Consider the following 14,515-nt stretch of genomic DNA (forward strand, 5'->3'; position numbering starts at 1 on the left):
AATACATGATTTTCAGCAAACTTAAAACTCCCTGAGTGGGAGCAAAATGCACCTCCCTTCTGCCTGCACCAGAACACACAGCTCTCCTGCTAGACTTCTGGTCTCTCTCGGACATGGACTCGGTGCCCCCATAAGGAGAGCACCATCGCTGGGGGCCCTCCTACCCTGGCAGCTACCCGTTACTCTTTGTCACACAAAAATGCTCCCACACAGATTGATTTCCAGGGGGAGATGCTGATGTAGGGCAGAAATCAAAAGGCCATCACAGACTGGGATAAATTAGGATATCAGGTAGTCTCTGGAGAGAGATCAGGCTAAAAACTGACTTTTTTAAACAAAAATAGAGACAGGGTCTTGCTCTGTCACCCATGCTGGAGTGCAGTGGTGAAATCATAGCTCACTGCAGCCTTAAACTCCTGGGCTCAAGCCATCCTCCCAGCTAAATCTCCCCAGTAGCTAGGACCACAGGTATGCACTACCACAATGCCTGGCTAATTTTTTTTTTTTTGGAGAGTTGGAGTCTCACTATGTTGCCCAGGCTGGTCTCAAACTCCTAGTCTCAAGCAGTCCTCCTGCCTCAGCCTCCTAAAGTTCTAGAAGTACAGGCATGAGCCACCACACCCAGCCACAACCAACTCTATAAAGCATTTGACCACCAGCCTGATTTTCACAAGCCCTTTCTCCCAGGAGGAAGAGCAGGACTTGGGAAACCATGGACCTCCTTCATGTCCTCACCTGGAAAGGTGGGGAGGAAGCTGCGCACCTCGGGTGAGCCCCATGATGCTCCAGTTATGCAGCCTAAAACGAGGGGTCTGACCCAGCTGTGCAGAGAAGCATGGTGCTGAATGCACGAGGCCCGAAACTAACTGAGAAACGTCACCACTCCACGGCTGAAGTAAAATCCGGGAAAGGGTAGGCAGAGTATTCTGTGATGGCAAAGTCTCCAGTCCTCAGAGATCTTACTGGAGAATGCTACTGCAGCTCCCCCGCCCAGGCAGAGTGGCCCCCACTAGTCCTTGTGGGAAACATCCATTGGTGCCCAGCATGCATTACATTTGCAGTCACATGCCTCATCTTTCTTAGAATAAAATGACTCGCTTTAAAACTAGAAGCAGAATCCCAGCACTTTGGGAGATGGAGGCAGGCGGATGACTTGAGGTAAGAAATTCAAGACCAGCCTGGCCAACCAACATGGTGAAACCCCATCTGTACTGAAAGAGACAAAAATTAGCCAGGCGTGGTGGCAGGCGCCTGTAATCCCAGCTACTCAGGAGGCCTGAGGCAGGAGAATTGCTTGAACCTGGGAGGCGGAGGCTGCAGTGAGCCGAGATTGCACCACTGCACTCCAGCCTGGCTGACAGAGCAAGACTGCGTCTCAAATCAATGAATGAATGAATCAATCAATCAATCTTGAAGCACAAGCCCTGGAAAAGCTGATTTTTAGATAAAAATAATTCATAACTCAGTTTTGACTTTGACCACTAAAACATAATTTTACCAATAATCAAAAAGGATTAAAGTCACGCATTAGTGTGGGAGACAAGATCTTCTGTCAAGGAATGAAGTCAAAGGGGAGAACACTGTTTGACCTAGTACTGTAGCTGCAAACACAACCTAGAATTTCAAAAAGCCAGACCCTACACTGAAACCAAAAAACATCCCTTCTGGGGGTTCTTGGGAAAGTCAAACAGTGAGTTTCCATGACACATCTACAGTATTATTTTGGTCCTCTGGTAGAGTTAATAGTTTCACACTTTTTAGATAATAGCATGCATTCTTTAATCAATATTATCCATGTAATTAGTGCTTTTAAAGGCTCTAGCCTCTCAGAAAATTGAATCGATGATTAGGACACTATTCTATATTAGACATCATTCTGATTGCTAATTGAAAAAATTAACATGGCAGGTTATTAATGCCATCTCATCCTTGATCGACAATGCTGAAATTGTAAATACTTTTTACAACCACTTGTGAAAACACACTTTTGGATTTAAATTCAAAACCTCTGCTAAAGAAAGGCACTTTTTCCCCCCATACAGCTCTTTCAGGGAAACACCAACCCCACAGATGTTGTGGTTGCAGTATTCCCCAAGCCACTGATAACTCGATTTGTCCGAATCAAGCCTGCAACTTGGGAAACTGGCATATCTATGAGATTTGAAGTATATGGTTGCAAGATAACAGGTAAGCTGTGGAAGATTGAAGACTGAATCTTCCAAGTCGAAGATTGTCTTGTTTTGATTTATGCAAACCTTTAAATACAGGGTGAATAAATTTGTAAATGCAATAATTTTTATTTGATAATAAAAGCATCTACTTTGGATTTAGACAAATCCAAGTTCAATTTCTGCCTTACTACTCACTAGCAGATTGTTTTGGTCAATATACTTACCTTTCAAAGCTTTAGTTATCTCACCTGGGAAATAGTCATAATTATTTACATCATACAGCCTAGTTGTGATGATGCTTTGATGCATTATCATTAGATAATGGATATAAAGCACATAGCACAGCCTAGCATGTGGTAGGTATTTGTTTACTGGTACCTTTTCCACTAGACTGTAAGCTGCATGAAGGCAAGTATCATGCCTTTCATCTCTGCTTCCTGGATACTGACTACTACTTAGTAGATTTATAGTAACTAACTGTTGCATGAAACATTCTCCAGCAGTTTTATTTATTTCTTTGTTTCTTTATTTTGAAACAGGGTCTTACTCTGTCATTCAGGCTGCAGTGCAGTGGCATGATCATAGCTCACTGCACCCTCAACCTTCCAGGTTCAAGCGATGGTCCTACCTCAGCCTCTTAAATACATGTGGGAGAACATGAGGGCACCAGTATAGACAACTAATTGTAACCCCTATGTTGCTTGGGCTTGTCTCAAATTCCTGGGCTCAAGCTATCCTCCCACCTCGGCCTCCCAAAGTGCTGAGATTACAGGTGTGAGCTATTGCTCCTGGCCAGCTATGTCTATTTATTTATTTATTTATTTATTTATTTTATTTAGTTTTTTGAGACCGAGTCTCACTCTGTCACCCAAGCTGGAGTGCAGTGATGTGATCTTGGCTCACGGCACCCTCCACCTCCCAGGTTCCAGCAATTCTCCTGCTTCAGCTTCCTGGTACTACTACAGTAGCTGGTACTACTACAGGTTCACACCACCACACCTGGCTAATTTTTGTATTTTTAGTAGAGACGGGGTTTCATCATGTTGGCCAGTCTGGTCTTGAACTCCTGACCTCAGGTGATCCACCTGCCTCAGGCCCCCAAAGTGCTGGGATTACAGGCATGAGCCACCGCGCTCTGCCTGTCCATTTATTTTCTTGCATGACTATGTTATATTCTGCAGTATATAGCAGTCATATTAGAATTCCTTTCCATTTTAGTAAATACATCGCCAAACTTTCATTGAAACAACCACCGGCACCAAAAAATACCAGTACAATGTGATCTTCATGGTAAGCTTGAAAGTTCAAAGGCAGAATCAGTTGACCCACTCACTAAAAAGTAATTAAAAGCAAACAATGTCTAAAAGTCTTTGAACTACCTTTTAATATTATGTTATATATGTATTTAGGGTATTTAATTTTTTATTCCATTTTTATGTTTATCCTTTTTAGTTTAATTATTTTTAGACGAGAAGAATACTGACTTTGGAAGGAAAAAAAAATCACTTTGGCAATGTTCCATGAAATTACAAGCAATTTTGAGAAGAGCTAATGAACAGGAAAAACTACACTTGTTGATAGTAGAGTTCAGTTTGGAAAGTAAAAACCAACATCGGATTTTTTAATAAAAAATTTATTTATTTCCACCCCGTAGATGGACTTGTTTATTATTTTAGGACCTAAGACTTAGAAAGTTCAAGGCCTTCGAGGCAGGAATTGAGTGGAGAGGGGTTTGAAAGAAGAAAGGACATTGAAAAGTTAGATATAACCTTGGCTTTATTTTCGATCAGCAGTTAGATGACAGAAAGTTCTAGGTCATTTTCAGAGCATGACAAATTTGTGCTGTTATTCATAAATTTGTAGAAATAAGGCTATTCGAGGTTTGGGTGGAATTTTCTGGCCCATTTCTTCAACCTTATCTCATGTCATTGTATTTTAAAAAATGAGGTAAACTTCATAAAGACTCCAAACATGTTAGCCAAAACTCTGAATTTCCAGGCTCTTAGAGATTTATGTCATATCCTTTTAGTTGAATAGAATTTTTTTTAATACCTAAATTGTCCTTTTTAATTTTCACAAGGATTTCCCTGAGAGGTAATTCTAGGAATGTGAGCAAAGAAGGTAAATAATTTGTTCAATTTTTAAAAATAGTTAAATGATCTAGTTATGTAAATTTAGATGTCTAAAATAGCATATCCTAATATTTTCATACATAATTAAGTAGCCGTTTTTCAAATAAGGTGCTTCCTTTCAGTTCCCAGTGCTAGTCTCTTAATCATAGTCTCCACTATACTTTTAAATAGTTTCTCTCTAGTAAAATGGCTCTAGTCTCCAAATAATTGCTACAGGCAGGTTTTTGGAGAGGCTAACACATTGCAATGATAGTCACATGGACAGAAGCTAGGCAGACATGTCCAGGCTTGACTATGGACTGTCCACTTAGTGTATGTGTGACCGACCATGGGTAAGACACTGAGACTCACTCTGATCTCCATTTTCTGGTCTGTGAGGTTCACCTTAATGCAACTATAATGAGGAGTAAATGAAAGAAAATTTGGAACACCCCGGGCTTAAAGTAAGTGCTCACTAAATGGTATCCGTTAGATTAAAATAGTACACGGCACTCAATACATTGAACCTAGCATATGCCCCGGCAAGCAGAGCTTCTAATAAGACAGTAATTTCAACTTTTTCTTCTTGATTATCAGAAGCAGATAATCTTCATTTTCTTGAGGCTACAGTCCCCTTGAGTGGAGATTAATGAAAGGAGGACTACAGTATCCCTGCTGGACTAGATGGTCCAGGAGAGCAGGGGACCTGTTTGCCTCATTTTCTGTTGTGTCCTGTATGCCTGGAACATAACAAATGTTTGGTGGTTACTTTTGAATGAATGAAGTGCAGTTCTATCCAAACCTTCTGAGAAACAAATGGCCGGACCTCAAAGTTTCACCCTGTCGAGTAGTCATAATTCAATCTGGATTTTGTTTAAGCCTACCTAATCAAAAGTTACTGCTTGAACACATCACTTGGCTTCCAAAGCCACTAGAGCCCCAAGTTTCACCCTAATTTTTTGATTCAGAAATTATTTTTTAGAAATATAGTAATCCTGGGCTGGGCACTGTGGCTCATGCCGAGTGCCGAGGTGGGCGGATCACGAGGTCAAGAGATCGAGACCATCCTGGCTAACACAGTGAAATCCCATCTGTACTAAAAATATAAAAAATTAGCCAGGTCCAGTGGTGGGCACCTGCAGTCTCAGCTACTTAGGAGGATGAGGCAGGAGAATGGTGTGAACCCAGGAGGCGGAGCTTGCAGTGAGCCGAGATCATGCCACTGGCCACTGCACTCCAGCCTGGGCAACAGAGTAAGACTCCATCTAAAAAAAAAAAAAAAGAAAGAAAGAAAAAGGAAATATAGTAATCCTGGAAACTTCAGTTTGTCACCATATAGAGATATAAAGAAAATAAGATTGGAACAAACCATCCTGCTTTATAGGTGATTGATGAAAGGCATTTTCATTATTTTGACAAAGTAGGCTTCATCATTTTGGCAGAGGTGGAAATTGATGAAAATCACGTTGGACGATGCCTGCTTAACACACTGTGAACTCTGCTGTCTTCTGTTATTAACCAGAAGTCTGTTACCCGGCACTTCAACACATATTCATGTGCTCCTAAGTCAATCAGAATTCACAATGATGATCTCAGACACCATAATATCCAGAGGTACTTTCTGAGTCATCAAGGAAAGATTAAATTATGCTCATTCAGGGTCTCCCATCGAATGCAGTTATTACTTTCTCATTATTTGGAAATTGGTTAACTGGATATTTGATTTACCAGTATACCTCAGTTTTTCCATTAAAGCTGAGTACAGAGATTTACTGTAAAATAATATCACTGAAAATAACCACCTCAATCCTCCATTACAAAACTAATTTCTCCCTTCCATCATGAAGTGGTCTTAAGCTTTCCCAACAAGGTTGCCAAGTGAAATACAAAATGTCCAGTTAAATTTGATGCAGACAAACACGACATAATTTTTCAGAATAAGTATGTCCCATGCAATATTTGAGACATACGTATACTAAAAAATCATTCATTATTTCTCTGAATTCTAATTTCACTGGGCATCTTGTTTCTTGCTTTGTTGTTTGCTTGCTAAATCTTGCAACACTATTTCCAAAGGGTTTGACCTGTACCAGGCTGACCTGTACCAGCCTGTTATGAAGGGACAGAGTTAAACACTATCATCTCATTCAAACCTTGAATTAATTGTTAATGTAATTTTTCTCCAAATTATTGTTAAAAGTGAGTCAAATAGTTTTCAGTCAAAGGTAAATCAAGTTGCCTCTTCATTTTTTTTTTTGTTTTGTTTTAATGAGGCAGCCATATGGAAGGAGTAAGTCTCACTTTGCACCATGGATATGTTGGCTAAATGGGGGCAGGACATCACTAAGTCTGTTAATACAGAAACTATGCCCCAGCTGAGTCTGCTTGAGAAAAAGGGCATTAATCTGGTGACGGTTCTGCTCTCCTTACAGTATTCAAGTTAATTATGTTTTCCTCCAAATGGTAACATCTGGTCCCCATTACCAGCTAAACATTGCCTTTCTAAAAGCTTGTTTGGAATCAGGCAGGTATGAACACCGTGGCCAAAAAAATGGCACTCTATTTTTAACACTATAGTTTCATAGTCCCTTAGTAAAATTGTTTTTGTAAATCTTTTTTTAATCCCGACTGAGTATATTCTTGGTTTCCAGATCCCAGCCTGGAGCAAATACTGTGGTTGAATTACAGGAAAGGGCACTTGGGAAAATGACAGCTGCCTTTTATTGTATTAAGTTGATTCATTCAACAAATATTTGTTGAGCAAATACTATGTATAAAACAGGGCATGAAGAGTCATAGAAAACAGAAAAATATGACTTAGTTCATGTCCTCAAAGAAGTTAAAATCTGGGGAGGCAGAGAGCAGCATTCCAAAGAACTAAATGTGCTCATCAGCGTTTGAGGGCCGGGTGTGGTGGCTCAAACCTGGGACCACAGTATTTGGGAGGCAAAAGATCTTTTGAGCCCAGTAGTTTTGAGAGCAGCCTTGGAAAAATAGCAAGACCAAAAAAATAAAAAATTAGCCAATCATGGTAGCATCTGCATGTAGTCCTAGCTACTCAGGAGGCTGAGGTGGGAGGATTGCTTGAGGCCAAGGGTTCAAGGCTGCAGTAAGCCATGATCATACCACTCCACTCCAGCCTGGGTGACAGAGTGAGACCCTGTCTCTTAAAAAAAAAAAAAGGCTGGGGGGGCCCAGGCACGGTGGCTCATACCTGTAATCCCAGCACTCTGGGAGGCCAAGACAGGCTTCACGAGGTCAGGAGATCAAGACCATCCTAGCTAACATGGTGAAACCCCTTCTCTACTAAAAATACCAAAAATTAGCCATTCATAGTGACAGGTGCCTGTAGTCCCAGCTACTTGGGAGGCTGAGGCAGGAGAATGGCGTGAATCCGGGAGGCGGAGCTTGCAGTGAGCTGAGATCACCCCACGCACTCCAGCCTGGGCGACATAGTGAGACTCCGTCTCAAAAAAAAAAAAAAAAGAAAAAAGGGACATGCAAATAAAGTGGTGTGAAGAGGCCCAGAAATGGAAAACTGTGTCTGGTTACGGAGAACAGAAAAACCGAGTAAGTGATGTGGCATTCGAAAACAGGTCAGGATTTTAAGCAGTTCAGATCATGGAAAGTGTAAGATGATGGAGAATTCCTTGCTGAGGGAATAGAAAGAAAGCCTCCAGACTCCCAGAAGGAAGGAAGTTCTTCATGTCAATTGGCACCGGTTAAAGGAGTGAATGGGGAGAGAGGCCTTGCAAGGACATGATATGGAAGGCCTGCATGCCTGATTGAAAATGACATGCATAATTTCTAGACAAGAAGGCAGTGAATGTCTGAGTAAAGAAATGACGTGATTTGGACCATAGAACTCTTGTGGAAAGTATCTGAGTAATTAATTCTTAAGCTTCAGCTGATAACATGGACTTAGTTTAATTGCATTAGATGTTTGCCTCTCACTTAGGGGTAGTTATATTTTTAGGCTAACTTTTTATTACATTATGCAGAATTGAGTTGCTTCAAAGAAAAATAGGTTATCATTCCTGCACATGTTCTTGATTGGGACATACAGTTTATAAAGGAAAATAATTGAAGTGTTGGACGTTTTGTCATTAAGCCATCGTTGAATTCATCAATGACTGATGCTCTCCTTGTGCTCAGAAGCTACTTGGGCTGCTTTAGAAGACATAAAAAGGTCTATGGTGCTGTTCGTTGCCTTCAAAGATCTTACAGTCTTGCTGTGGGTATATCACTAACAATCTTGCAGCCTTAGAGAGCAGTGGAATGCTGAGCTCTGTGCTACTTACATCATATTTCTGAGATGGGAGAGCTCAGAATAAATGCTGGAGTAGCTTGAAAAGCTTTTTTGAGTCTTAAGCTGGGTTTTGAGCAAAGGCAATGATGAGGATAACGTCTATACTGTATGAGAAGAGAATTGGTTAACTGAGATGTATTGTCAGTAATAGAAAATCAAATTAGGCAAATGGGATGAAATCAAAATGAGGGTCTTGAACACCAGATCGAGTTTTGATATCTTCCCATCAGTAATGGAAAACCATGGCACATTTTCAAAAGATTTCTCTTTTATATCATGGGGTAAAATATACATAACATAAAATGTACTGCTTTAACAATTTTCAACCACTTTTAACCATTTTCATTTTATCATTGTACATTTTTAAGTGTACAATTCTGTGGCATTAAGTACAGTCACATTGCTGTGCAAGCATCACCTTATTTCCAGAATTTTATAATCATCTCAGACTGAAACTCTGCACCCATGAAACATTAACTCTCCCAATCTCCGTTTCCCCCAAGCCCTGGCAACCACCATTTTGCTTTCTGTCTCTATGAATCTGACTGATCTAGTGATAGGCTACTCATATCCATGGAATCAGACCATATTTGTCCTCTTTGTGTCGGGCTTCTTTCACTTAGCAGTGGAGATTTTTGAGGATGAGAATGACATGGTTAAAACAACATTTTCTGAAAAGTTAGATAGCAGTTGGTGTAGTGGAGATTCAGAGTGGGGTCTGGGAGGCCAACCAAGAGCTCATGTAGCACCCTGGCCAGAGCGCTCTGATCAGGATAAATCCAGAAGAAAGGAAGGAGGCGACAAGGGTTTTGTTGCTTTCTTTTACTTAACAAAAACACAACAGGATTTGGCAGCCAAACGGAAATGACAAGATGACTAGCCAGGAACTGGATGATTAGTGATGCCACCAATTAAAAGACAGGGTTCAGTGAAAGGGTGCAGTATCCAGGGAAAGGACTGTCTTAGTCTGCTGATGGTACATTTGAGATGACGATGAGACATTCTTGTGGAAAGTCCCCAATGCAATTAGAAATAGGGGTGGGGGGAAGGGTTGCGGGGGATCGTGGTCACTATTCTTCCACACTCAATTCAAACGTCACCTGCCCTGGGAGGTCCTCTCTTACCCCTGCAGGCTAAGTCATGCATTTCTTCTCTTTACCTCTGCATCACTGTCTCTTTACCTTCGTTTTAGCAACTTTCCTGCTGTTGGAATAACTTCTATGCACATCTCCAATCCATCATAAACTATGAACTTCTCTGAAGCAGGGCCAGTACTTGATCCAGGGATAAATTCTGGATACCAAAGAGATTGAAATATGAATACTAAACTTAGAAGACCTCATAGCGGGGGGAATGTATCTTTTATTGAAGATTTGCCTTACTGGGATGTGAGTGTAGAGATAGGAATTCTGACAGCGCAGGAGGAAAGTTTGAGGGAGGGAAGAGTTACTGTAAAATAATCCAGAGACTGAAAATTGCGTATGATTGGGTACCAAGTCATGTCTTTATTCCATATGTTGTATTTTCTTTCTTAGCATGGAGTCGCCCAGAAAATCATTTTACATTATCTATTTCATTTCACCTCCCAGATTATCCTTGCTCCGGAATGTTGGGTATGGTGTCTGGACTTATTTCTGACTCCCAGATCACATCATCCAACCAAGGGGACAGAAACTGGATGCCTGAAAACATCCGCCTGGTAACCAGTCGCTCCGGCTGGGCACTGCCACCCGCACCTCATTCCTACGTCAATGAGTGGCTCCAAATAGACCTGGGGGAGGAGAAGATCGTGAGGGGCATCATCATTCAGGGTGGGAAGCACCGAGAGAACAAGGTATTCATGAGGAAGTTCAAGATCGGGTACAGCAACAACGGCTCCGACTGGAAGATGATCATGGACGACAGCAAACGCAAGGCAAAGGTGAGGGCTGGGGACTGGCAGGAAGTCGTCCCTTGCGTCCTTAACTTCCATCAAGGGCCTCTGGCATTCTCCTGAGGAAGGGCTTTTTTTTTTTTTTGAGACGGAGTTTTCGCTCTTGTTGCCCAGGCTGGAGTGCAATGGCGCGATCTCAGCTCATTGCACCCTCTGCCTCCCGGGTTCAAGTGATTCTCCTGCCTCAGCCTCCTGAGTAGCTGGGGTTACAGGCATGCGCCACCACACCAGGCTAATTTTTTGTATTTTTAGTATAGACAAGGTTTCCCCAAGTTGGTCAGGTTGGTCTCGAACTCCCGACCAGGTGATCTGCCCATCTCGATCTTCCAAAGTGAAGGGCTTCTTCTTATTTCCTTCCAGCCAGGACATCATAGGAGGTGTGTCATGGGGTCAGTAAGACCCTTGATTCTAGGAAGACTGGAATATGGCATGAAAAGCGATGTCTGAGATCACATGCAAAAGAATTGCATTGCTGGTCCCATTCCCTGCCTGGAGGGAAGGAGGGACAGCTCAACAGGCAGACAGGAGACAGGGAAGCCCGGGGCTGACAGCAGCTATCCAGCCAGTGCTCAGAACCCCTTGCAGACACCACTCAGTCATTTGGGTCTGCCCTTCCCCTATCTCTCACCTACCTGTAGTTTAAGTGTTTTGTTTTTTGATATACATTTTAATTATGGGCCAGGCGCGGGCGTGGTGGTTCACGCCTGTAATCCCAGCACTTTGGGAGGCTGAGTCAGGCTCATTGTCTGAGCTCAGGAGGTCGAGACCAGCCTGGACAGCACAGTGAAGCCCCGTCTCTACTAAAATACAAGAAATTAGCAGGGTGTGGCAGCATGTGCCTGTAGTCCTAGCGATTCTGGAGGCTGAAGCAGGAGAATTGCTTAAACCCGGGAGGCGGAGGTTTCAGTGAGCCAAGAGCGCACCACCACACTCTAGCCTGGGTGACAGAGTAAGACTCTGTCTCAAAAAAAAAAAAAAAAAAAAAAAAATTAATTAATTGTGATAAAATACACATAATATACAATTTCCCATCTTAACCTTTTTAGTGTGCAGTTCAACAGTGTTAAGTGTGTGTATATTGTGCAACCAATCTCTAGAACTTTCTCATCTTGCAAAACTGAAATTCTACACCCATTAAGCAACAACTCCCAGTCACCCTGCCCCCAGTCTCTGGTGACCACCTCCACTTTCTGTCTCTGTGAATTCAAACCATTTTAGGGACCTCAAACTGTATTTGTCTTTTTGTGATTGCTTTATGTCACTTAGGATAATGTCTTCACGGGCCATCGGTGTTGTAGCATTGTGTCAGAATTTCCATCCTTCACAAGGTTGGATAATATTCATTGTCTGTTTATACCACACTTTGTTTATCCATTCACCCACTGATGGATAGTTGAGTTGCTGCCACCTTTAGCTATTGTGAATAATGCTTAAGTATATTTCTTTTTTTTTTGAAATGGAGTCTCGCTCTGTTGCCCAGGCTGGAGTGCAGTGGCACAATCTCGGCTCACTGCAAGCTGCGCCTCCTGGGTTCAAGTCATTCTCCTGCCTCAGCCTTCCGAGTAGCTGGGATTACAGGTGCCTGCCACCACACCAGCTAATTTTTTGTATTTTTAGTAGAGACAGGGTTTCACCATGTTAGTCAGGATGATCTCAATCTCCTGACCTCATGATCCGCCCACCTCGGCCTCCCAAAGTGCTGAGATTACAGGCGTGAGTCACCGTGCCGGGCTTTAAGTATATTTCTTTACACACTGAACCCTTTTAAGATTCAGTAGGCTTTTGATAATCCAGTGAAAAGAAAAGGAAATCTCAACACAAAAATATTCCAACATTCACCAAAATGCACGGTATAATTTTTTTCAACCAAACAGATCAACCTCAGTCATTATATTTTACTCAGAGTGATGGCTAAATTTATTTGCCAGCATACAACAGCAACTTGGAAAGGATACCCTGGAGTGTGCTGGGTGGCCCAGAAGCTGGTTTAGGATTCAAATATGGACCAACCTACAGACAACCAGCAGTTTAAGTTCTGTGTGCAGTGTGGGAATTATATTCAGCAATGATATTTCTCATACCAACACAACTGACCTTTTGGTCTTAGCCTTTCCATCCCTTCTTTGGCCACGACCTACTCCTCTTGTGAAAAACAGATTTTAGCTTATTGAAGGGACTATTATCCTCACTCCCTCTCTAAGCAAGTGTGGGAATTTGGCTTAATATAGTGACTCAGGCCAGAGGCATTGCAGGCAGCAAAGAAGCCAGGCTGTGTCACCAGCTCCCACTCCCTCCAGATGTGAACCCTCCAAGGAAACTGCCGGCTACCACTAGCACAGCAGGCCACTGACAGGGCTGGGTGCCATCAGAAATATCTGAATCTCTCTCCCATCTCTCCCTTCCTGAACTTGTGGTTTCTAAAATATTTTCAGTGTTATATTTATCTCTCTGTGCAGCTACCTTTTTTCTTGTCTCCAGTTCATTTTCCCCTTTTGTGCCTTGTTTGGGGGGAAGAAAAAGCAAAAAAAAAAAAAAAAAAAAAAAAAATCAGAAACTGGAGTTCCCTTCTGAGTGGATCTTTTCTGAGAAGCAGTGAGCTCTGACTGCATCAGAAAGTGTGAATATGCTGCATATCAACAACTTCCTGCTGCTGGCGACGGCGGCGTGTGCTGGTGTGACATGTTCTTCAACACTAGGGCTCTGAGAGAGAAAGAAAACAAGTCACCATATGCTTTTGATAGGGTGCATCACGTGCTTCCCTGTCTCTATATAATTCATGCGTCTGCAACCAGATCTAAAGCTATCACTCTTCTGTAGTAAATCCAGCACTGAATTCCATGAGAAGCCAACATACATCTTTCAACTTTCACAAAACACTCAATTCAAGATTGGTTGAACGTGTTGGGGTTTATTTCTAAAATATGATTCTATCCATCATTATCATCTTCCTATGATATTGAAAACCATAAAAACTTCTTCGTTGTTTATATACAGCCTAATCTATGATTCCTTAACCCACCCTTCCAGTGAAATAAAATCTCTAAGACAAAAAAAGAAACGGGTGAAAATCTTCCATTTTAGAGTGGCACATGGTTTTTAATTATATGAAGATTTTTAAAACATGCTATATTTAATTTTACAAGTGAAGGCTACCTCTTAAGATGCCAAGTACCTTTTATGTAAAAGTAAAATGAGCACTCTGTTTTGTGAAATCCACAGCACTTGGATGGATTTAAATTTTCAATGCCCTTTCCTCACTCTCTACCCCAAAAATAGTGTGTAATGGGCAAGCTATATCAGAATCTTTGCATTAACTAGACTTTTTAGCAACAGAGAGAAGGTCCAAACACCCTAAGTCCTCATCTTCTAAAACATAATTAGCAACAGAACACAAAGAATTCATAAGTAAGTTTATTATATCAGTTAGCCTAGCTCCATATGGGTTTTCATTACTAATATTCTTCCCAGCTCAGCACTGACAGCTTTTATAATGTATTTACATTGTGCTAATTCTTTGCTCAAGTTAAAATGAAGAGATGAGCCTGGGATTCCATAGATATAAATGCTTTTCTCCTATGCTCTTTGGAGGTATGTTAACATAGACAGAACTTGCATATGTAGTAATGGTATTTTCATTATAATTAGTATCTTACTGACAACAACTTAATTGGGCCTAACAATAATATGTGTCAGAGTCTCAATTACTGGCAGCAATTGCAGTTCTATAAAGAGTGCAGAACCCCGATAGTGAATTTACTTTTGATAAAAAAAAAAAAAAGAAAGCAATTTTAATTGGAAGAGGCGGGCCTATATTAGCAATGCATTTTTAAACTCCTAGAGGCTTTTCTGAGTTGGAAAAGGCCAATTAATTTACTTCTAGAACTCAGAAACCCGCTGATTCTGTTGCAACCTACCCAATCTGTCTTCACTGACATGCCTCCACTGTTTTGTTATGACATTTCCACCACCGAACAAGCACATATTAGGCTGG

General features: G+C 41.5%; 1 protein-coding gene across 6 annotated transcripts in view; it reads left to right on the forward strand.

Annotated features, from left to right (window-relative positions):
• The window catches only part of LOC105479920 (neuropilin 1), a 157,545-nt gene that overhangs the window by 110,634 nt on the left and 32,396 nt on the right, over nt 1-14,515 (forward strand). For all 6 annotated transcript variants that reach the window (XM_011738246.2, XM_011738248.2, XM_011738247.2 and 3 more), the window contains exons 8-9: nt 2,043-2,187; nt 10,181-10,512. In XM_011738246.2, coding sequence (XP_011736548.2) covers nt 2,043-2,187; nt 10,181-10,512 — 477 coding nt within the window. The remainder of the gene's footprint in view (nt 1-2,042; nt 2,188-10,180; nt 10,513-14,515) is intronic.

This window comes from Macaca nemestrina, chromosome 9 (genome assembly GCF_043159975.1).
Source record: "Macaca nemestrina isolate mMacNem1 chromosome 9, mMacNem.hap1, whole genome shotgun sequence".
NCBI lineage: Eukaryota > Metazoa > Chordata > Mammalia > Primates > Cercopithecidae > Macaca > Macaca nemestrina.